The following is a 23315-nucleotide window of genomic DNA, read 5'->3' as shown; positions in this document are numbered from 1 at the left end:
ATAGCAATTAAGCAAATAAGACCAAGTTCATCATGAAAATTCATACACAAAGTTCAATTACTCAAGTTTTATTCAAATATCACATAATAATAATTTATATAATACTAAATCGAGAACTCTTCACTAAGTTCCATGTCGGCACTTGCATCAGAATCTCCTGCCCAAAACTCTTGTTCTTCATAATCTTCTTCAAGATCAGATGCCCAAAATCCCTGCAATATCAAATAAAATATTGATCAATCTCCACTCTTATTAATAAAAATTATATAATTAATATGTTGTGGTACGCAAATCATTAAACCAAGTATTACCATTTCTGCATCTGCATCCAAACCTTCCTCAACATGGTTCCTATTTAGGCCATAAGAAGTTGCATTGGTCTGCTGCTGAATGTCCTTTGCCAATGGACAAGATTTTTTATTGTGCCATTCCATGCGACAAATACTACATCGTTGTGGTTTTCATTTGATCTTCTCACCTGGATGACACTTAGACCTACAACTTTGTGGATTCTTAGGAAAAATACCATCTGAATCATCAGCTTGCGCACCAACTTGCTTTTCTTGTTCATCTTCAATCTTGAAATCTTCGATTAGGCTCATAACAGTTTCTCGAACAAGGTGGAATCTCTCCTGCCTTCGACTAGCGACATAGGACAGCTGCCGACACCAATCCATCAAGCATCCATATTGACTCAATATTATAGACTCCCAAGTAACGCCACTTGAATCGAAAGTGCTTTTCTTGGCATTCTTCGACCATCTTGTCAACACAAGAGACTTTGGTAGCTCAAGGATGTTAAGAAACCCCAGCACACAAACTATATGCTCACACGGAATTTCAAAAGAATTCATCCTTAAGCATGAACAATTAAACTTCGTCCTTTCATTATCCACAGACACCTCCCATGAACTATTTAGACTTCCATATTTAGATATTGTATAAAGTACAAATGAATCAAATGCCATATCTTGCACAACCTTCATTCTTGCAGCCCTAACAAGCATTGGTCGAAATATAAAAAATAACTCTCGTGTATAGAAATTTGATGCAGACCTTTCCAGAGGTTCTAATGCTGTTTTAAGTACCGGAAGACCAGATATGGAAACATAGTCAGCTTCAACCTCCTTATATCTTAGGTAGGTAAGACACCGCTTAAAATGCTTTATGAAATCAACCAAATTGTATTGAGATTTAACATATTTTGCAATAATAGAGTGCAAACCTTCGCATCGAGAAGTTGTCCTAAATCCTGCAAAAAACTTGCCTCGAATATGTGCAGTGGCCCACATATGCCTTTTCTCGTACATGTCAATAATCCAATTCTTTTCAGCTACACCAAACTCCTCAACTATTCCAAACCACTTCTGCTCAAACACACTAATCTCATAATCTCCTAGCATGCACTTCTTGAACATAGATGTAAATTTTGGGTTTCCAACATTACTTGTGGCGTTCCGAATGAGGTGCCAAGCACATAATCTATTATGAGAATTTGGGAATACCGTCTCAATTGCAAACCTCATTGATGGAGCATCATCTGTAATGACAGATACAGGTGCTTTTTCCTTCATGGCTGCCAATAGTTGCTGTAATAACCACACGTAGACCTCCTTACTCTCATCGGTAACTAGAGCACTTCCAAATACCACTGTTTGGTTGTGATGATTCACACCGGAAAACACTACTACCGGACACAAGTACTTGTTCTTCTTGTATGTCGCATCAAAGGCAAGCACATCTCCAAATACTTCATAATCTAATTGGCTTCTTCCATCACACCAAAATAGAGCTCGCAATACCCCTTTAGCATCAACTATGTGCTCATAATAGAGGCTTGTATCTTCAGCTTTCTGGTTTTTGAGGTATCGCAATGCCGCTCTAGCATCACCCAGGACATGACGCCTTCCCCTAGCAATCTCATTATACATATCCCTTAAGGTATAATTAATATTTTTATAACCACCTGCTTGATTAGCTAACATAGCATATATATGGGGTGTGCTAATGCCTGCATCCTTCATGTTGTTCATTTGACTAGCATCAGCTTCTGCCATTTTTCTATGTGTAGGAAGGAAACCAACTAACCTAGGATCAAGGCAATCATGATTGTGCGATTCAACAAACAAAGCCACATGCCATCTTCCAGTGTAAGCCACAAAACGAACTACAAACCTAGCCAGACAACCACAATGAGTCTCAGATTTTGGCTCCCTTTTTCTATTTTCCATGTAAATAATTTTATTTTATTTTAAATTATGTATTGAAATCAACAAATAATTATTTCACTTCGAAAGAGTGTAAAATGATGATTATTCACTATTCTCAAGTTCAATTTTAATTTTGATAGTGATTTGTAATTTTTTTAGGATAGTAATTGTTTCGTGTATTTTTTGTTAAAATATTTAAAAATATAAATATTTTATGAATTTTTTCGTGGATGGATACATACACTAGTTCATATAAATAAAGGAGTTAAATATTAACAAAAAATCTAATTAATTATAATTTTTTAATAACTAATTAATGATATTTAAATATATAATGAGATTGACAACTTTAAACTAAATCGAGTTTGAATATATTAGATTTAGAAAGAGTATATAAGGTTGTGCTTGTTTATAGAGACAAGACATTAAGATAGAAATACAAAGACATAAAATTATGTTTAACAGGAGAGATATGAACAGAAATATTGTGTCCAAATTTTAAAAATATTGAATTAGTATATTTTGTATTTATTCTGATAAAAAAATATAAAAATACTAACAAAAAGACATAACTTATTTTTTTATTATTTTTGTTAATTTTTTATAATTATATTTTTCGTCTTAAATTTTTTTAAATAAAAAAATTAAATTTTTGTTAATTTTGTGTTTCTACTCTTTATAACTTAGTTTTCAGAGTCTTGTCTTTTTTTATTTTATTCAAGAAACAAAGAGAGGCGCGTGATTCAATGCTCCTTAAACCTTTGGAGAGAGTTAAACAAAAGTTAACACTTATATTTTATTTTGTCCCTTTTATTTAAAATTTGTTTGAACTAAGATTATTATTTCAATTTAGGCTATTTTAAGCCCATTATATTTTGGATTAATATTACTCATATTAAACTATTATAACATTTAAAAAAATTATTATAACATTATTATAAAAGATTTAAAAAACTGAAGTGAAACATATATTTTCGTATTAATTTTAAAAGACTAAAAGCTTTTTAAAATTAAGGGTAATTTACATAAATAAATTGTTACACCTTTAAAATTACACAAATGCATTATTTTCAAAATAAAGACGCAAATACATTGTTTTATATATCTATAGAAACCGCTACTGGCAGTAGCGGTTTATATAAACACAGAATCCGCTGCTGCCAGTCGCGGATTACGTTCAAATGTAGCAGCACAGAAACTGTTAGAGCCTGTCGCGGTTTCTGTTTGTTTGGGGTTGGTCATAAACCGCTACTGCCAGTAGTGATTTATGTGAATTGGAACACGTGTGTAAACGGCTGGAGGCAGCAACGGCTTACGTTGAGAGAGAAAGAAACGAGTATATATTTTTTGCAATCATATGATTTATATGGATAAAAAATAAGGTAATTTTTTTAAAAAATGTATGCTTTAGTGAATTTTTTACTAAAAATAAATTATTTTATCATTCATAAGTTTTAGAAGGAATTTATCATTTCACAATATAATTTAAAAAATATAAATATGTATATAATGAATTTTTTATTTGTATTTATTATTAGAAGTAAGACCAAATTACAAATAAAAAAATACAGTACTCAAAGTATTAAGTTATATAAACTAAGACTAATTTTTTTTATTCTCATCTCTTTTAAAATTTATAAATAATAAAATAATTTATTTTTAGCCAAAATTCACTAAAACATATTTTTTTTTCTTAAAAAATCACTTCATTCTCTTTTGTTTATATCAACCATTCAAAGGAGATTCGGAGAGTTTGGAGGTTGTGTTCTTTGGTGCTAATTTGCATTTGAGGTTCTAGCTAAATGATTTTTTTTTATTTGTGCAACTTTGTTGTCTTATACCAAAAAATAAAAACTATTTGTATTTTATAGTTGATTGATTGGATAAAAGTAATAGTGATAGCATCATAATTTTGATGAATAAAATAAAAAATATAAATATGCATGTAATAATTTTTTATTTGTATTTATTATTAAAATGAGACTAAATAGCAAATCAAAGAGTGAGTACTCACAGAATACTAAAATATATAAACTAAGACTAATTTTCTTTTTTTTTTTTTCATCTTCATTCCTTCTAAAACTCATGAGTGATAAAATAATTTATTTTTAGTAAAAAATTTACTAAAGCATACATTTTTTCTTTAAAAATTACTTCATTTTTTATCTATATAAATCATATGATTGCAAAAAATACAAACTCGTTTCTTTCTCTCTCAACGTAAACCGCTGCTGCCTCCAGCGGTTTACACACGTGTCCCAATTCACATAAACCGCTACTGGCAGTAGCGATTTATGACTAACCCCAAACAAATAGAAACCGCCCCAAACAAATAGAAACCGCGACAGGCTCTAGCGGTTTCTGTGCTGCTACATTTGAACGTAATCCGCGGCTGGCAGCAGCGGATTCTGTGTTTATGTAAACCGCTACTAACAGTAGCGGTTTTTATAGATATATGAAATAATGTATTTGCGTCTTCATTTTGGAAACAATGCATTTGTGTAATTTTAAAAGTGTAACAATTTATTTATGTAAATTGCCCTAAAATTAAAGTTATTTAATTTGAATTAAAAATTTAATTTAATTTTAAAAAGAATAAAAATAAAAAATTATATTTAAATCTAAAAAGATAAAATTATATTTTTTAAAATTAATTTAAAAATTATAAAATATTTATTTAAATATTAATAAAAAGATAAAAATATCTTTTTGGTATTGACGTTGTTTATATGCATCAAAAAATTAGAAATTTAAACAATAAAAATTATTTTAGGATTAAATTTGTTTAAATAAATTAAAAAATAAAATTTTAAAATTTAATTTATCAAATATTCTTATAGATAATTTTATAAAGATAAAAATGCCCTTATAAAAATTAACACCGACTTACAAGTTCAAACAATCAATCTAACAACAAATTATATAATTTTTATCTAACCCTAATCTCACTTTAATTATCATTCACCTTTTTTTATTTATATTTTTTTCGTTGCAGAAAATTTTTCTTTTTTTTTCTTTTATTTAAAAATCAAATTCTAATTTGAATTGATATCATTTAATAAAGAGTAAAGTATCATTTTTGTCCTCAACGTTTAGGTAAGTCCTAAAATTGTCCCTAACATTTAAATCGTCCTATTTAAGTTTGTCCTGGCGTTAGAGATTTGTTAACAGAATTGATGGCGGGACAAAATTGAGACTTTTGAAACGTTAGAGACTTAAATACGAAAATATTGGGGACAAAAACGATACATAAAAATAAATTTTAGTTTTATCTTTTAATAATATCAATTTTTTACGGTACATTGTTATTCAATTATTTTTTAACCACATCTAAGTAAATTAAATTTAATCACATTACTTTTATTGTAAAAAGATTAGAGTGTATATATAAATATATAATATCCAAAAAGATTAATAAATCTTACCTAAAAAATATAGTTAGAAATATTTTTTGCTTAAAATAATAAAAATAATACGAATACGTTTATTTTTATTAATTTAAATTATATCTATCTAAATTTTAAATAGAAAATTTTATAATTTTAAAATTTAAATATGTGAATAAAATTAGATTAATAAAAAATAAAAATATACTAATACAATTCGAATTGAACAGAAATAGAAATAAGTTTGTCCGTGGACAAACTCATTATTTTTAATGAACAGAAAAAGATAATATATTAAATAAGATTTATGAAATAAATTATAATTTTAAATAAATAATTAAAATAAATAAAATATAAAATTATTAATTAATTAGATTTTATTAACTAATTTAATAATTTATATACTAATAGAGCATATTAAATTTTTTATTGTAATTATAATTATCATTTATTAAAAATATATTTTACAAGTTGTAATTAATATGTTTATAGTTTTTCAAAGTGAATTGAGTTTTAAATTTTAATGGTATATATATTTTTTTTGCTAAAAATATATGGAGTTTTAAAACTCCAACCATCAAAGGAGTATTGTAACATCTACCACAAAAACAACCTAAGATAAGTAGTTAACTACTTGAGATTTGAACTGGATGTGGGCCCCGACAGATTAGATTAAGAATCAATTCCTGATGCCGAGGATTTGAAACCCTCTTGTTGAACATCGGACAGATCTGGAGCTCCAACACAAGCGCAGATCATCCGCTTTCTCTCACCATCGCCGGCGCCATCTTCCTTTAGGTAAACCTCTGTTTTACTCTTGGCCTCTGTTTTTCTTCTTTTATAGAATTTCCATGTATGTTTTATTTTGTAAATTAAATGGCAATACCGCTGAGATTTGAATTTTAGTAATTATATTGTTTTTGATTTCTTATTCCTGCTGTATTGTGGAGTTTCCTCGTACGTATGAGGAGGGGTCCGATTCCTGATGATGATGATGATGATGCTGCTGTTCCGAGGAAGGGGAAGGTTGTCACAACCACCGGGGGGTGGCCGGAACTGCTCCGCTGTGTCACGACAAAACCACCACCTATCCTTCTGGACGAGCTCATAGCGGAAATCCTGCTGAGGATACCGGCGAGGTCTCTCCTTCGATTAAGGAACAGCGTCTGCAGTTCATGGAGAACCCTAATTTCCAGTTCCCAATTTGCCAAGGACCACCTTCGACGTTCAATGGCGGTGGATCCAGCCTTGACCCACCCACTTATTGCCTATTTTGCCCGAGCCTGCGAATACCCCAAAATCGGAGTGTTCTCCGTACGATCTGTGATGGAGAACCGTCCGCAGGAACCCACTAAAGTAGTTTCCTATGAGGGACGACGCTACCGCATCATCATTGGCTCTTGCAATGGATTGCTGTGCTTGCACGATGAAGAGCGCGGCGAGGATGGATTCATAATAAGCCATCGTGCCATGCTGTGGAACCCCTGCACCGGATTCACTTCTCAGCCGCTTGAAATTGGAGGTGTCCTCTCCATTTGCGGATTCGGTTATGATCATGTCAATGACAAGTATAAGCTCTTGGCTGCTGTGAGCAAGAAATCAGGCGAACCCGTCACCACCAGAATGTTTACATTCGGCCCAAATTCTACCTGGAGAACAATCCAGGATTTCCCCCATAATTATTTTGACTTTCATTCCGGGGAATATCTGGAGCGTCTTGCAGGGCTTTATTTAAGTGGCACTGGCACTCTTAATTGGCTTCTTTACAGCCATAGTAGTTTTGTGAAGGTTATTTCCCTTGACTTGGTCAAAGAGACTTATAGTCAGTTTTCCCTTCCCAGCAGGGATTCAGATGATAATCTCTGGATGGAACCCAAATTGGGTATCTTGAGGGATTGTCTTGCTGTTTGTTATGAGACTAAGAAAACTCATTGGACTGTCTGGTTCATGAAGGACTATGGAGTTCCTCAGTCTTGGACTAAATTGACCACAATCCCCCACCACCCGCTACTCGTTCATAGTCCCTCATGCGTTGCATTACAGCCTATATACATGTTGAAAGATGTTCTCCTTGCAATTGCTCCGAGTGGCAAGTTTGTTTTATGTAACTTAAAAGATGGCAGCATAGATCTTCCTAATATTAACAGCTCCAATGATGGCATGCCCAGACTTGTTCCTTTAACTCAGCACTCATGTACAAGGGTCTTTCAACTCTATCATGAAAGCTTAGTTTCACCCTCGCACTTTGGTCTTCCAAGTTGCTCGTCTGAGATGCGGTTAATTAAGCCAAGCCTATAATCTCTTATGATTAATGTAGTGCCTTGTTTTTTTTTGTATTTTATAGACTCTGGCTTCATGTTTAATGTTTTTTAATTAGGTTCCTTATGAATACCGATTTTCTTTTGTTTTAGTTAGAATATGTATTCATCATAAAATGCTATATAATTTATGTTTTGTATCCAACAACTGCACAGAGGAGCTTCTGATAGTGGACTTTCTGATCTTAACAAAATACAGAAATGCCAAGAAAGTGTTGCTATAAAACCTGTAAAGAAAATGAATAAGATATACAAGAAAGAGCTTGCACTTGCATTCTTATTGCTCACTGCTGCATTTAGGAGCTTGTTATAAGCACAAGGGATGCACTTCTACTACTTATTGTTCCAAGGAGTGTCATTTCTCCTTGTAGGTTTGGATTTAATTGGAGAACAAATGAGCTAGAGGATCATAAGAATTTGTTATTGTTACTATTATTAGAAAGATAAACAATTCAAGAGGCCAAACAATTGTGGAATTGCTGCTATACAAAGATGTTGGTTTTGGCAGTTATATCATATGCAAGGTTTCTGGATAATGTGGCTCATCAGGTAAAAATGCTGAAAGCTCTACCATTGAGTCAAATCATATAAATAAGTTTGTTATTATTCTTCTTTTTCAAGTGCTTTTATAGTGTTTTTTCTGCTTTTTTGTTTATTTTTTTAAATTTTCCCGACGTGGGTTTATTTGTCCATTGGTTGTTTTTCATTTTCATTTTTTCTCAATTTTCTGTAATATATAAGCCGATTCGCTTTCTCTCAGTTCCGTATCAAACTGTTGCTCAATTCACTCTCGGTTCATCTGTAATATAATTACTGAAATGAATGACATTGATATGTTACAAGTGCACGTTTGTTGTTCCAAATTTCACTTACATGATGCAACTTTGCTTAGGAGTAATATAATTACTTTATTGCTTTTGAAAACTTACTAAACCTTAGAGAATGATACTACTTGACATGACATTCATCTATAACTTAACTACTTTTATCTTTCTATTCTCTCTTGTTCATTTCCCTCACCTTTCTCAAGAGAAATCAACGTTATTCTTGAGTTAGAGAGAAAACTAGAAGGGAAGAATGCTTAATACTTGTGTGCTTTCAACTTTATTTTTTTTTTTTTTTATAAATAAAGTATATATGATATTATATCAACTCATTTAATTTTTTTTCTTATTAAATGAAAAAGAAACCTGGTGTAATCAAAATTCTCCTTTCATAGAATAATTTGAACGTAGAAGTTAACACAATGTCTTACTCTTACACTTTACACGTATCATGTACGTATATATTTTTTTCTTAAATATATTTTCTCTTAAGAATTGCTCATAATATTTTAAGCAAAGTGATATTAATTATGGTGAAAATTTAGATGTAGTTAACTTCATGTAAAATTGATAGTTGAGAGTTGTTAGATGATAATTTAGTCAAATCTATCCAGTATTTAATAACTATCATCTATTAACTTCACATGAAATTGAAATTAATAGTACCTGAATTTTCACCATTAACTTAGAATCCCGCTAGGGGCCAATAGAGTATTTGTACAATGTGTATAATGGGTTATTTATTTGGTCCAATATGAGTTAAAAATAAACCTCCAGAATAAAATATTACTAATTTCTCAAACACAATACATCCAGAATAACCATCCGATTACCAGGGATAATAAACATTTGATATCCTACTGAATCGAATATCCCTAAACTCCTATTGTACACATTGTACAAATACTTCATTAGCTCCCTATACTTCCTCTTAACTTAAAGGCTTGTATGATTCAACTAATTATTTGCATATTGCAAGGCTCAAGCTCTAGTAAATACACGAGACAAGTAGATATCATACAAAATTCAATAAGTAGGGTCGTGGATTCAAATATTCAAAATTCATAGAAACGATTATCTAACACATTATATATTTATATTTAATGTTTTTTCACGGTATCCATTGCAAGAACTAACTAATTAGTCGCGAATTAAAAGGATTTATTGCTAGTTAATTTGTTGTTGTATGTACAACAAAAAATTCAAACTTTCTAACACTTATATAAGTATATAATGAACTAACCACTAGACCAAATTAAGTTTGTTAAGTATAAATTTAATAGTTGTTAATTTCTAGCACAAACAAAACATGTTACATCGGTAGTTAAGAAATTTTATTGCTGTTTTTTATGTTATGTTTTTTCTAAACTACTAATATTACTACTATTCCTCCTCCTCCTTATTATCCTTCTTCTTTCTATTTTTGTAGTTTTTGTTATTTTACACTCATTATTCTTATTATTTCATCCTCTAAAAATAATAAAAAAAAATAAAAAAAATCAAACAAAAAAATAAATAAAAAGAATAAATTATGCACTTTTTTATTTTTTAGTTTATTCTTTTTTACAATAAACACAAATAAAATTGAATGAAAAGCACATAAATTTATAAATAGAAACACAAAAATGCTACACGAAGAAAGAAGAAGAATAAGAAGTAAAAAAAATTCAGCATCCTATTTTATGTGTTATAGTTAAAAAATTTTATTGTCAAAGTTAAAAAATTCATATATTGCGGTTTAAAAATTTCGGTGCTATTTTTTATTTTAAGTTTTTTTCCCAATAATCCTCCTCATCCTCCTCTTCCTCTTCCATTTTTTTCTTCGTACTATAATTCTTTTTGTTTCACATTCTAATAATTTTTTTGTTTTATCTTCTAAAAAAAATAAAAACAAACAAAAAAGACAAAAAATATCACACAAAGAATAAGAAAAAGAAAAAAAAAGAATTATACAATTTTTTATTTTCTTTTTTAGTTTGTCGTTTTTTATAATAAAAACACAAATTATGTACTAAGAAAAAAGAAAAAAAAATAAGAAGAAACAAAAAATAAAATAAAAAGTACGGTATCAAATTTAAAATTTTGAAAAAATTTCGATATCAAAATTAATAATTTTTTATATTAAGATTAAGAAATTTTGGTATTATTTTTTACGTAAAAAAAAGTGTGTAACTAATATGCATATGTGTAACTGGGTTGGAAGTGAGTCGAAATGAGCCCGAGTTAAATTAAGCTGTTTGACTCACGAAAATTGAGTTTGGCTCGTCGAAAATTCACGAGTTGGCTCGAGCTCACGAGTTGACTCAAATAATAGGAATATAATCTATAATTCTATATCAATAAATTATAATTTATATATATTTAAAAAGATCAATTTTATATATTGTCTATCTATCAATTGTAAATTTTTTATTTATGTCTTACATCAAAATTATATATAAAAAATAACAATAAAATTTTAAATAATTAAGAATATTAATATATATAAACGTGTCTTCTTTATTCTCTTTTATTCTAGATAATTTAATTAGATTTATCATGTTCTACTTCATCATCTATTCAACCTATAATAAATAAATTAAATGCATATAGGATATGTGTATTAATAATTTAATAACTCGAGTCGACTCATGAGCTAATGAGCTGAGCTTATCCAAGCTCAAGCTCGCCTCATTTAATTTGAGTTTAATTTTAAGCTCAAGTTCGATTTATCAGCTCACGAACTCAACTTATCAAATTATTAACGAATCGAGCTTGAGCCAACTTATGAACTGACTTAGACTCACTTTTAATTCTATGTATAAGGAATTTTTTTAAATTTAAACAAATTTAATTAGACTTAGTTGATAAAAATATTTAAATACGTAACAAAAACTCATCATTTTAAGTTGAATCCAGCTTTAATATATTAGGAGAAGTAGATAAAATAATCTATTAACTACTAAGATTTGAATTAGATGTAGGCCCATGTAAATTAGATTAAGTAATAAGTACTAAGAAAATGAAATTAACTTATGTTGCTGATTTCTTTTTATAACAATACATAATATACATATTTAATTTATACACATAGTTAAAATAATAGTTTAATTTTAATGTTCTGATAATATAAAATATTTTATATAATTATTTAATTATATTATTTTTTTAATAATTATTTAAATAATCAATGTAGAAAAAAATACTTTTGCTAACATTAGGTAAATATTCAAATTCTATTATGTAATAGATAAAAATAATTTAATTATTTCCACCGTTATTAGTACTGTCTCTCTCAAAAGGTACTTTTATGTATGTAATAATAACTGTACTCCTCAAGATTCATCGTTTCTTTCTATGAATGGCTTTCATGTTTTAGTGGGATTTTAAATTTTGATTAATAATATAATTAATGATGATGATTTTTCATCATTCAAAAATTAACTATTTCAAGACACCAAACAAATTAAGGGATAAATTTTTTTGGTATTAAAAAAAATTAATTAATTAATTATTTTTTTTAGTTATTCATAGTATTTTCCTATTCAATCTATAAATCAAAAATTAAGAGATAATAATTAATTTATTTATTCATTTATAAATGTGAGAGGACCTAGGCCCATAAAGAGAAGGGAGCAAACAACACTAACACTTTGTTTGGATGGAAGATGGAAAATGAGAGGAAAAAAAATGAAAAGAAAGAAAATAGAAGAAAAGAAAATGAAAGAAAAAGTTGATTTTCTATTATGTTGTTTGCATAAAGAGAAAATGAATGGAAAGAAAATAAAAGGAATTTTTTTTTGTGTTTGGATGAAAGGAAAAGTAAAAAGAGAGAAAATCATAACCAAGTGAAATTACATTAATACCCTTCTTTATATTATATATAAATTATAATATACCAATGTATTTAAATTATTTTTTTAATAAAAAAATTATCCAAATTATATTTCAAAATTTTAACATATTTTTTTCATTAAAAAAATTATTTTTTTGAATTTATTTTTATGAATTTATTCTTTTTTATTATCTTTTAATGTCATAAATAAAAATATATATTATTCTTTTTAAAAATATATAAATAAATGATCTCGTAAAAGAATAATAAAAACTACTCATACTTTACATCATTAATCTCTTTAAGCATATTTAAAAAAAAGTTTTATTAAATTATTCGTTGACTAACTTCATCAAAAGTATAAGTAATAAAAGTAAAGTTTAAGATACCTTAATGAAGTCTTGCCATACTTCCTCTTCAACTTCAAACTTTCTAGTTACAGGATTCCATGCAAATCCACTTAAGTGATGAAATAAGTCATATGCCTCAGCAAAATGATTTTTCAATGTCTTCATTCTATTCTTTATGTGATTCTTTGTTATGTGAGGGCCTATTGCTATGCTCAAAGTCTTCACAACATTGGCATATGTTTCAGTTGTCCACGAGCCATCATGCCTATTACCTTTCGATGCTTCCTCTGCTAATGCATTTAGCAAAACTTCATCCATATCATCAGACCATCTTAAGTTGTCTTTCGAAGGTTGATTGGCTTCTGCTGTTTTATTTCCCTTATTCGGCATTATGTAACCTGTAACAATCTAAATTTAATATAACATTTTTATATGTTTTTCATTTTCATTCATTCATTTTTTTAATTATTTACAAAAAAAAAATGCAAGAGGTAGGAAATTAGAATTCTAAGAATTAATGAATGCAAAACACATTACTGTAAAGAATGGTAGGAAATTAAAAAAAGATTTTAAGTAAAGATTAAAAAATATCAATTTATATCCCAAACATCTAAAGAATGAAAATAACATTAATATATGCAAACATATAAATAGAATGCAAACAAATAAAAAAAATAAAAAAAATATTTTTTTATAAACAAATTGATTATATAAAATAAAATATAATTGATGATAAGACATAGTATTTATATGACATGGTTGTTGAAATAATAAATAAAAATGACATTACTTCATCCTAAAAATATAATTTTTTTAAACTAATATGCATATATATATATATATATATATATATATATATAGTATCATATATCGTAGTAATTTTAAAGCTCGTATATTTCACTTTTACATCACATAAATTGTAAATATTTGTGTAAATAATGACTCAAATTTACAACTTTTTTTATTTAATTTTGGTAATTACTCATATTTTCAGCAAAAGTTTTAATACATGCAAAAAGTTTGTGGTACTCTTACTCTATCACTGCAGCATAAAAAACATGTCACTATATTAAGGAACATAAATTGTTTCACTATATTCAAAAATGATAAATAAACAACAACCTTGTTCTAATTAAGGAATTGTTTTTTTTTTTTGGTGACTAATTAAGGAATTGTTTATTTCATCTAACAATTGACTGAATTTAAAGTATTTCAGACAAATATTTTTATTTATTGTATTTATTTTAAGAGTTTATTTGGGTAAACTTCTAAGAAAATATCTTTTTTCGAATTATTTTTTTTTTTAAAAAATCTTATGGTGAAGTAAAAGTAATTTTGTGTTTAGATGTCTATGCAAAAAGATCTTGTTATCTATCAATTATGTTTTGGTATAACAATATAAAATTTTTTTTTTTGTTTATTTATTATATGAAAAATATCTTATTTTTAAGGAAAAAAATCTTTTTTAAAAAAAGAAGTAAATTACAGCTTCTCAAAAAGGATATTTTTTTTCTAGTGCTTTTACTTTTACTACTAGAAATTTGTCAAATACGCTAAAAAATAAAAAAAAAGATTTTTTTTCATTGAAAAAGATCTTTTTTTAACAAAATAATGGCGCTCAAATAAGTACTAAGTAAATTTGTATTATTTTAAGTAAATATTTTTTTTTCATGATATGCTATGCAAAATTATTAAGACAAAAATTATTTGAAAAATGTTAAAGATAAAATACTTTTAGTGAAAAAAATGAAAAGTTAGTTAATGTTAGTTCAAATGCAAAATAAAATGCAAAGAAAAAATATTTATATAACTAAATATTGTCTTAATTATTATTTTTCAATTTATTATTTTTATTTATTTTAATTTTTTTTAGTAACAAAACAATGCAAAAATACTAAAGATAAAATATAAACTAAACACAATCACACAAATAATACAATTTTTCATAGGCCCAATATATATTTTGGATCGGATGTAAATTAAGATAAATTTACACTGTTACTTTGTGAAGTAAATTTCTAAGTTTTGGTGTGTACCTTGGCAAAATGGACGTTGACCTTGTTTGACTATTTAATTTAGTTTCGCCTAAGTTATAAATCCGAACCCTACCAACTTCACCCGTCCGTCATCCCCCTCCCTCCTCTGTTTCTCTGCATCGGAGACCAGCTGTCGCCAACTTTCCTCGAGCTCCATCACAACAGTGCTGTTCTTCGTGCTCTTCACCGCTCTTCTCTGTCTCAGGTTGTTGCCTTTCATTATTGCTCCGTCCGTTCCGTTCCTTAGCTTCTGTCTACGGTCGTCCGAGATCCGCAAGAACACCCACGTCACCGACCCCAAGGTTGCATTTTTTCCCTGTTATTTTTTATTGCGAAATTTCATGAAGCTATTTATTCATTTGTATTTATTCATTTGTATTTTAGGGAAATTCGCTTTTTTTTTTTTCATAATTTTGGGATTGTTCATGTTTCCACTACTTGAGCGTTTATTGGCTTCATTTGATTATACTTAAGAATTTAGAATGGCTGTGAAATAGAAACGGAAATTTAGTGACACATACAGAAGTGTTGTCTAAATCGTAAGGATGAATGTTGACATTTCTTGTACTTAGTGGTTCTGAATTTTCTTTTATTTATTTATTTGTGATTATTGTCATAATTGTTAAAACTGCTTCTGAAATTGTTAAATTGGTGTTGTTTCTTGTTGCTGTGCTATTGTTGCTGCTCTTGTTGCATATTTTCTTTCTACATGTTGATTATGCTGCTGATTTTGTTCCCAATTTTTTTTGGCAACTCTATGTCACTCGTGTATTGATGAAGGATCCAGAGTTAGATGCGCATGAAAGGCAACTCTATGTCACTCGTATTTTTTGAACAAATAGATTGTGTATTATTCACATTTAGAGAAAAAGAAAAGATATTTTTTTTGTCATATACCATGGAGGGGCCTTTTATGAGTATGGTTTAGGGTGTTTGCAATCAGTGAGGTGTGCTTCCATTGCAGAATTGCTTAGCAGCTTTAGTCTGGCATCAGTATGGTGTTTCATGATCATTTTACCAGTATGTCTACTGGATTGATAACAGCTGATTATTTTACATTGTAGTCATCTTGATGTTAATAAGCTGGTCGTTATAAGTATAGCAGTAATAAAAACTTCTTCCTAATTATTCATCCATATTCGATAAAAACAAGAATAGACTCCAGGGAAAATCACTGTAGAATGGAATCTGTAAGAATGACTGATTTTTCCACATCGTAACCAACCATATGTTTTCTTTTTTTAATCTTACTTTGAGCTCAGTTCCATCACTCCTTTCACATCATCTCTCTGTAAGGGGTTGGGATATGACAACTTCTCTTGTTCAGTCTTCATCTCTTGTGAGTTTAAATTTTCTGATAAAGATTTTTATTTTTTTATTTTATTAGTGCAAATGACACCAACCTTTTCATATTTTACAAAGTACGGACAATATTATTACCTAAATTTCAGGAGAGGTCAATGTATCGTTTTAGAAATATAGGAGAGTTGGGTTTTATTTTATCAAACCTTGAGGGGGTGAATCATGAGTGTAATTTGACCTTGTTTTTGTGATGATACTTTATATTGCATTTGGTTAAACTTTATGATAATTTGAAAAACTGCCATTAGCTGAACCCACCTGTTTTGAGAAATTTTGGCTGTTCTTATTTGAAAACTTGTCTTGTAATGTCACAATGATGTCTGCCTTGTCAATTGCCACGCTTTAGGTATGGTGGTTCTTTATAGTCTGATTTGTGGCCGATAATGCTGTATGGCATAATACCATGGACCATACTGACTAAAAAGTTATATATTTCACTGCTGTAACCAATTTAATTTATAGAATGGAAAATTTAACCAAACAAGTCATGCAAGGCTCAGACAGGTAGCTTATATAAATCTTAAAAATTATTGAAACCCATTCGATTTGCAACTACTTGCTTTTTCACTCACTCACAAATTAAATATGATAGTAAAGCAAAAGTAGTTGCAACTTTTGCTTCTTACTCCCATCACTCAAGTTATAAATGTTTTCATGCAGGATCTTGTCCAAACCGGAGCCATGGCTTCATCTCATCTTGCTGCAACAACTGAGTCACTTGCTCTTGCAATGGAGGCCAAAAACCCATCTGAAGCAATCTCCATTCTTTACCGTGTACTCGAGGATCCTTCTTCTTCATCCGAAGCTTTGCGTATGAAAGAGCAGGCCATCACAAACCTTACTGACCTTCTAAGACAAGAGAATAGGGGGGAGGATCTGCGCAGCCTTCTCACACAACTGAGGCCCTTTTTCTCCTTGATCCCTAAGGCAAAAACTGCAAAGATTGTCAGGGGAATAATTGACGCAGTTGCTAAAATTCCAGGGACATCTGCTCTTCAAATTGCACTCTGCAAAGAAATGGTGCAATGGACTCGTGCTGAGAAGCGTACGTTCTTGAGGCAGAGAGTTGAGGCAAGGCTTGCAGCACTTCTGATGGAAAATAAGGAGTTTTCAGAAGCTTTGACTTTACTCTCCAGCTTGGTCAAAGAGGTTAGAAGATTAGATGACAAGCTTCTACTTGTAGACATAGACTTGCTGGAAAGCAAGCTACACTTCTCATTAAGGAACCTTCCAAAGGCAAAAGCTGCACTCACAGCAGCAAGAACAGCTGCAAATGCTATTTATGTGCCGCCGGCACAGCAAGGTGCCATAGATCTGCAGAGTGGAATACTGCATGCTGAGGAGAAGGATTATAAAACTGCATATAGTTATTTCTTTGAAGCCTTTGAATCCTTCAATGCACTTGAAGATCCAAAGGCTGTTTTCAGCCTGAAATACATGTTGTTATGTAAGATCATGGTGAATCAAGCTGATGACGTTGGTGGAATCATATCCTCTAAAGCTGGTTTGCAATATGTCGGCCCTGACTTGGATGCAATGAAAGCTGTTGCAGATGCTCATTCTAAGCGCTCCCTGAAGTTATTCGAGATTACTCTGCGAGACTACAAGGTGCAGTTGGAGGAAGACCCAATCGTTCATAGGCACTTGCAATCCCTGTATGATACCCTTCTCGAGCAGAATCTTTGCAGGTTGATCGAGCCATTCTCAAGAGTTGAGATTGCACACATTGCGGAGCTCATTGAACTACCTATTGATCACGTGGAGCGGAAGTTGTCCCAGATGATCTTGGACAAGAAGTTCGCTGGGACATTAGATCAAGGTGCCGGATGCCTCATCATATTTGATGACCCCAAGACAGATGCCATATATCCTGCAACTTTGGAAACCATTTCCAATATTGGGAAAGTTGTGGATAGTCTTTATGTTAGATCGGCCAAGATCATGACATGAGCTTTCCTGTTTTTCAACACAATACTTGTTACTATTAACTTACTGATGCCTAGCTTATGAATTGTTTTGCATTTTGAATTTGTCGAACCCAAAATTGTGGTAAGCCTTTCTTCACAAGGTATAATTGTGTCGTAGGAGGACAGCTTGATTTGCACGGTTGCAGTAGGTGAAATGTGACTAAATTGATGCAATGATGTGCATTGATTTGGCAATCAGGTTTGCGTTTTTCTTTTCCCCTCTTTTGTGGCAATATTGTAGACCCAAGATTATTATTCTCCAAGGACTCTAGTAGTTGCATATTCAGTTGTTTCACTTTCACCCACTATCAAAATGTGGTAATTTCGAGTAACACAATAATGAGCAGTTTGATCTTACTAGATGAGGTTGGTTACATGGATCAAATGATCCAAACTTTTTATCATATATTATGTCTACTATGAGATCATTCACACATAAATCTTGTTTGATCACTTCATGTGGAGGATTTTATTTTAAAAGCGTGTTTAGCAAGTTGCGTGGTGCCATAAAGATTTTTTTTTTATTTTAGAAAAATTTGGAAAAAAGAGTATTGTTAATTTGTTATCAAGTTAATTAAAATAAAAATTATAATTTGATGTCTAATTAACTAAAAAAAATAATTAATAAAATTCATAAGACAAAAAAAATTAATAAAAAAAGAGTATTGTTAATTTGACTTGTTTGCCACACTTATTTGGAGTTTTTTTGTTTACGGGCACAATGTGTCTTTTTGTGCTTGTAACTTGTATCCGAAAGGGGTCATCGTGCAATTTAGAAAAAATTGAATAAATTAATTGAATTATGTAAAATATTGAAATTAGATCCTCCATCTTCCCTTTTCCTCTCCTTTTTTTTTTCCGGTGGGAGAGAAGTTGGAAGTTGGAACAGATATTAAGTTATATGAATATGAGTGTATATAGGATTGGGTGAAACTGAATTTGTCTTAACTAAGTTTTGGTCCTAAATGTTTATCAGTTTAATTTTTAGACTTTAATCCGATCCTAAACTTGATGAAACCTTCTCACTTTTGAGGTACAACTATAGCAGGTGAAAATTGGAGACAGCAAAAGGAGTTATGACAATAATAGTGGTAAGGACAATATGGTTAATGTTCAGACCTTGGCCCAAAATATAAAGTCAGGCCCAACAAGGACAAAATACCCACCCAAAAAGGGTAGCCTCTACCATTAACCCAACCTCTTTAAAGAGGTCGGACACGACGATAAGGAGTAGTTTCACTTATCCAAATAAGTAACTGCCTCCACAAATCTCTCCTACAATCTCTATCTCCACTAAACGATAGATTCTAACAAACTCCTAAAATAAAGGGACTACTCCAAAATGTGGTTATTAACTCTATTATAAATACACTGACACTCCTCAGGTATATTCACATTCTATTCTACTAAAACTCTGCCTAAAGTCCTTGCTAGCTTAAGCATTGGAGTCTCTTGCAGCTACTACTCCCTCCCCCTCCTCTTCACGAGGAACTCGGATGGCAGCACATCGGCACCGAAACAAGTCGGATGCTGCCTCAGAAGGAGCGAGCCTCAGGCTCAAGCCCAAATCAACGTTTCAGATAACCCTCGGAACATTGGCGCCATTGCCGAGGAACGAAGATTCAACCATTGATAATGGCGGATGGCCAATACGAAGACGTCACATGGCATCTGAGTCAGAACCAGAGCCCACCGTGATGACCTCACATTTGCAATACCCCCCCCCCCTCGGGAGAGAACTCATATTCCTCACGGAGAAGGAACATCTAGAAACCCTCAGCCTTGGCGAATCCAATCAGAGATCCACCCGCTCGAGAATGAGGAACTTCCCCATCCAACAGAGATACTAGACTTAGTCCACAGGCACAGTGGACAATTAGAGCAACTCGAGCTGGAAGCTAAACGACATCGGAAGGATGAACAAGAACTGTGAAGGGAGGTACGGTGACAAAAAGAGTTGGAAGAAAAGCTCTTACAATTAGAAGCTGACCTCAGAAAATGGAGCAATCAAGCAGATCGGGAAGAAAGCCCTTTGGGAGGAGAAGATCCGTTTGTTGAAGAGATTATGCGAGCCAAGGTCCCAAGAAATTTTAAAACTCCCGACATAGATCTCTATGACGGAACAACCGACTCGAGGTACCAACTTAACAATTTCAAAAGTCGGATGTACCTAGCCTATGCCTCCGACACTACCCGTTGCAAAGCCTTCCCGACAATTCTGACCAAAGCCACGATGAAATGGTTTGATAATTTAGCCACTAGGTCGGTAACTGGTTTTGATGACCTGGCAAGGAAGTTTCTCACTAGATTATCAATTCAGAAGAACAAGGTAAAACATGCCCCGAGTTTGCTAGGAGTTAAACAAGAAGTCGGGGAGACACTTCGAGATTACATGGAGAGATTCAACAAAGCATGCTTGGAGATTCAAAACCTACCTACTGAAGCAGTGATAATGAGATTAGTTAATAGCCTTAAAGAGGGGCCGTTCTCTCAATCCATATTTGAGCAACACCCGGCTTCATTGTACGAAGTACAAGAACAGACAGAAAAATACATCAACATGGAAGAGAATTCTCGACTTCGAGAGCCTCTCCCAATATCCAACCTACCCTACCGACCTCGGAAAAAGGAGAAAGAAACTACGAAAAAAAGGAGTATAACTCGGAAAAACCTAGAAGGTATCATAATTACACCCCACTCTGAGTTTCTCTTGTAGACATTTACAGGGAGATATGTCACACCAAGAAGCTTCCACCTCCTCGCCTAATGGTGCATATTTCGAAAACCATAAACTAATCAGCAAGTACACCAGGTTGTACCAAGTAATACTTCAGGTGAGTGAGGGTCGATCCCACAAGGATTGATGGATTAAGCAATAATGTTTGAGTGATTTACTTAGTCAGACAAACAAAAAGGAGTGTTTTGAGTTCAAATTGCATTAAACAGTAATTAGAGAAACTAAGAAAGCAAACAGTAAATTAGTTGTGAGAATTATATGAGAAAATAGTTAAGGGTTTGGAGATGTTCAGATTTTAGGATTAACAATTCTTATTAGCAACTTTGATTATGTAAAGATTCAATTCATAGCAAACTTTAAGTGATTAGATTTCAATTTCTTGGTAATTTAATCCTCCTCTAACTCAATCAATTGTCAATTCCTTGGTCACTTGATCTAATTAGAGGGTTTAGGTTCAAATCCTAGTTTATAAATCACATAAAACCCTAATAGTCCAAAGATGATATGATTATATGTCACGTATCGCATTAAGTTCAGATAGTTAGAGAGTTATGAGAATTCAGTTTCAAGATGTTATTTAGGTGAGATAACTTTTCCAAGATTCAACAAGAATTCAAGTTAGAAAAGTGTTATTTTCCAATATACTCTAATCAGTAGGATGAAGAATGGAACAGATTCTTGAATGTAAATCAATGCATTAATTAGAAGTACAAAACAATAATTATTAATCCATCGAAATAAACAGAGCTCCTAACCTTAACAATGGAGATTTAGTTGCTCATTGTGTGAAAAAATCCTAGCAAAAAAAAAAAAGTGTAAAGTGCGGAAGAAGAGAAGAAGAAGATTAAGTCAGAATATCTTCTCCTTTTATATCTAATCCTAATAAATATAAGATATGATTTCTAAAACCTAAAAAATATATTTTCTTAATTAAAAAGTAAATAAGAATCAAATTAAATAATTGGAATTTGGTGTAATTCATGTGGGATCCTCTCTCGTCCAGTAAACTGGCGCCAAACTTGGGCTGACTGAAGTTTGGCGCCACGTCCATTGTAACATTGCCGTATTCCCACGCTTTCGGCGCCAAATGCCGGGATGTGGTGTTTGGAGCCATCATGGCAGCATCCAATTGTGGCTTTGTTGTGATCTTGGCGCCAAACTTAAGCTGGATCAAGTTTGGCGCGCACTATTGTTGAGTCCAATTGTGAGTTTCTTGTGATCTTGGTGCCAAATTTGAATCCTCAAGTTTGGCGCCACCTTCTGCATGTAAATAGTTCCTTTTCTTCTTTCTAAACTCTGCCAGATATGCCTGAATGCTATCTGAAATCAATCAAATTGCAAACAACTCAAAGTAGTATTCATGGTGTCTTAAAACACCTAAATCCTGATTTAATTCAACAAATTCAATTGCAAATTCACTAAGAAAAGATAAGAAAGATGCTCACGCATCACAACACCAAATTTGAATTGTTACTTGTTCTCAAGAAACTGAAAACAATATAGACCTGAGATGTGAATTTGCATGAGTTGAAGTTTTCCAATAAGCTCCAGTCTCTTTTCTATGTGGGGTTAATAACACTGTGACCAAAATTAGTTCCGGCATCTCACTATCCTTTGAAGCTCAGGAATGTTAGCGAATTCATCATAGTTCTCTAAATTCCTGTTCATCATGCATCAACATCCTTTGATCCCAATTTAATTATGTACTATTCATATCATGCATTCAAAGTCACAGATAAACACCACCACATCTAAGTAAATAAGACTACTCTTAGATCTAAACTTAATTTCTCATGCAATATATCACTTCTCTTTTTCTTTTTCTTTTCAAGCTCAGTGAGCGATACATGAGACATCTTTTTAAATTAAAAACAAACAACCAAATTAAACTAAAACCTAAGAAACTGAAAATACTAGAGATTATGCAACAGATAAAGCAAAACAATAGAAAACAGGAATATAACAGAATTGAAACGGAAGAAAAATAGGAAGTGAAAAAGGAACTAAACCACCTCAGTCATCACGGTGGGTGCCTCTCTCCTTAGGCTATGGTCCGTATGGTCCTCTCAATCGTCCAAAATCCGGCCTCATCTGAAAAAGCTCATGGTACTGAGTCTTTTGCTCCACCACAATCTGATGGAGAAGGACACCGTGACTATGCTGTGTCATCCTCATCTGCTCCAGAGAGGAAGTGAGCTGTTGCCAATACTCCTGAGGTGGAAAGTAATGCCCTTGAGGTGCAGGAGGCTGGTTCTACTGAGTCTCCTCATTGGCCTGCTCTCTTCTCTGGACTCTCTGATACTCTCTCACA

The 23315-nt window shown here is 31.5% G+C and overlaps 4 protein-coding genes across 4 annotated transcripts; 2 read left to right on the top strand and 2 right to left on the bottom strand.

Moving 5' to 3' along the window:
• Window positions 1–461: 461 nt before the first annotated feature.
• Window positions 462–2072, bottom strand: LOC107621274 (protein FAR1-RELATED SEQUENCE 5-like). Its single transcript, XM_016323308.2, has one exon. It carries the CDS (start codon window positions 2055–2057, stop codon window positions 462–464), a length of 1596 nt encoding a protein of 531 aa, XP_016178794.2. The 5' UTR covers window positions 2058–2072.
• A 4116-nt stretch (window positions 2073–6188) lies between these two features.
• LOC107623442 (F-box/kelch-repeat protein At3g23880) lies at window positions 6189–8059 on the top strand. Its single transcript, XM_088485771.1, has 2 exons — window positions 6189–6394; window positions 6547–8059. Exon 2 carries the CDS (start codon window positions 6560–6562, stop codon window positions 7892–7894), a length of 1335 nt encoding a protein of 444 aa, XP_088341897.1. The 5' UTR covers window positions 6189–6394; window positions 6547–6559; the 3' UTR covers window positions 7895–8059.
• A 4873-nt stretch (window positions 8060–12932) lies between these two features.
• LOC107621275 (uncharacterized protein At2g29880-like) lies at window positions 12933–13292 on the bottom strand. The gene has a single exon (XM_016323309.1). The coding sequence runs from the start codon at window positions 13290–13292 to the stop codon at window positions 12933–12935; it is 360 nt and encodes a 119-aa protein (XP_016178795.1).
• Window positions 13293–14893: 1601 nt separating this feature from the next.
• LOC107622918 (26S proteasome non-ATPase regulatory subunit 11 homolog) lies at window positions 14894–18599 on the top strand. The gene is made up of 2 exons (XM_016324995.3): window positions 14894–15240; window positions 16961–18599. The coding sequence occupies exon 2, from the start codon at window positions 16982–16984 to the stop codon at window positions 18248–18250; it is 1269 nt and encodes a 422-aa protein (XP_016180481.1). The 5' UTR covers window positions 14894–15240; window positions 16961–16981; the 3' UTR covers window positions 18251–18599.
• Window positions 18600–23315: the final 4716 nt, after the last annotated feature.

Source organism: Arachis ipaensis, chromosome B10, assembly GCF_059453495.1.
Source record: "Arachis ipaensis isolate K30076 ecotype BB chromosome B10, ASM5945349v1, whole genome shotgun sequence".
Lineage (NCBI taxonomy): Eukaryota > Viridiplantae > Streptophyta > Magnoliopsida > Fabales > Fabaceae > Arachis > Arachis ipaensis.
This window is presented reverse-complemented; position numbering and strand designations above follow the sequence as displayed.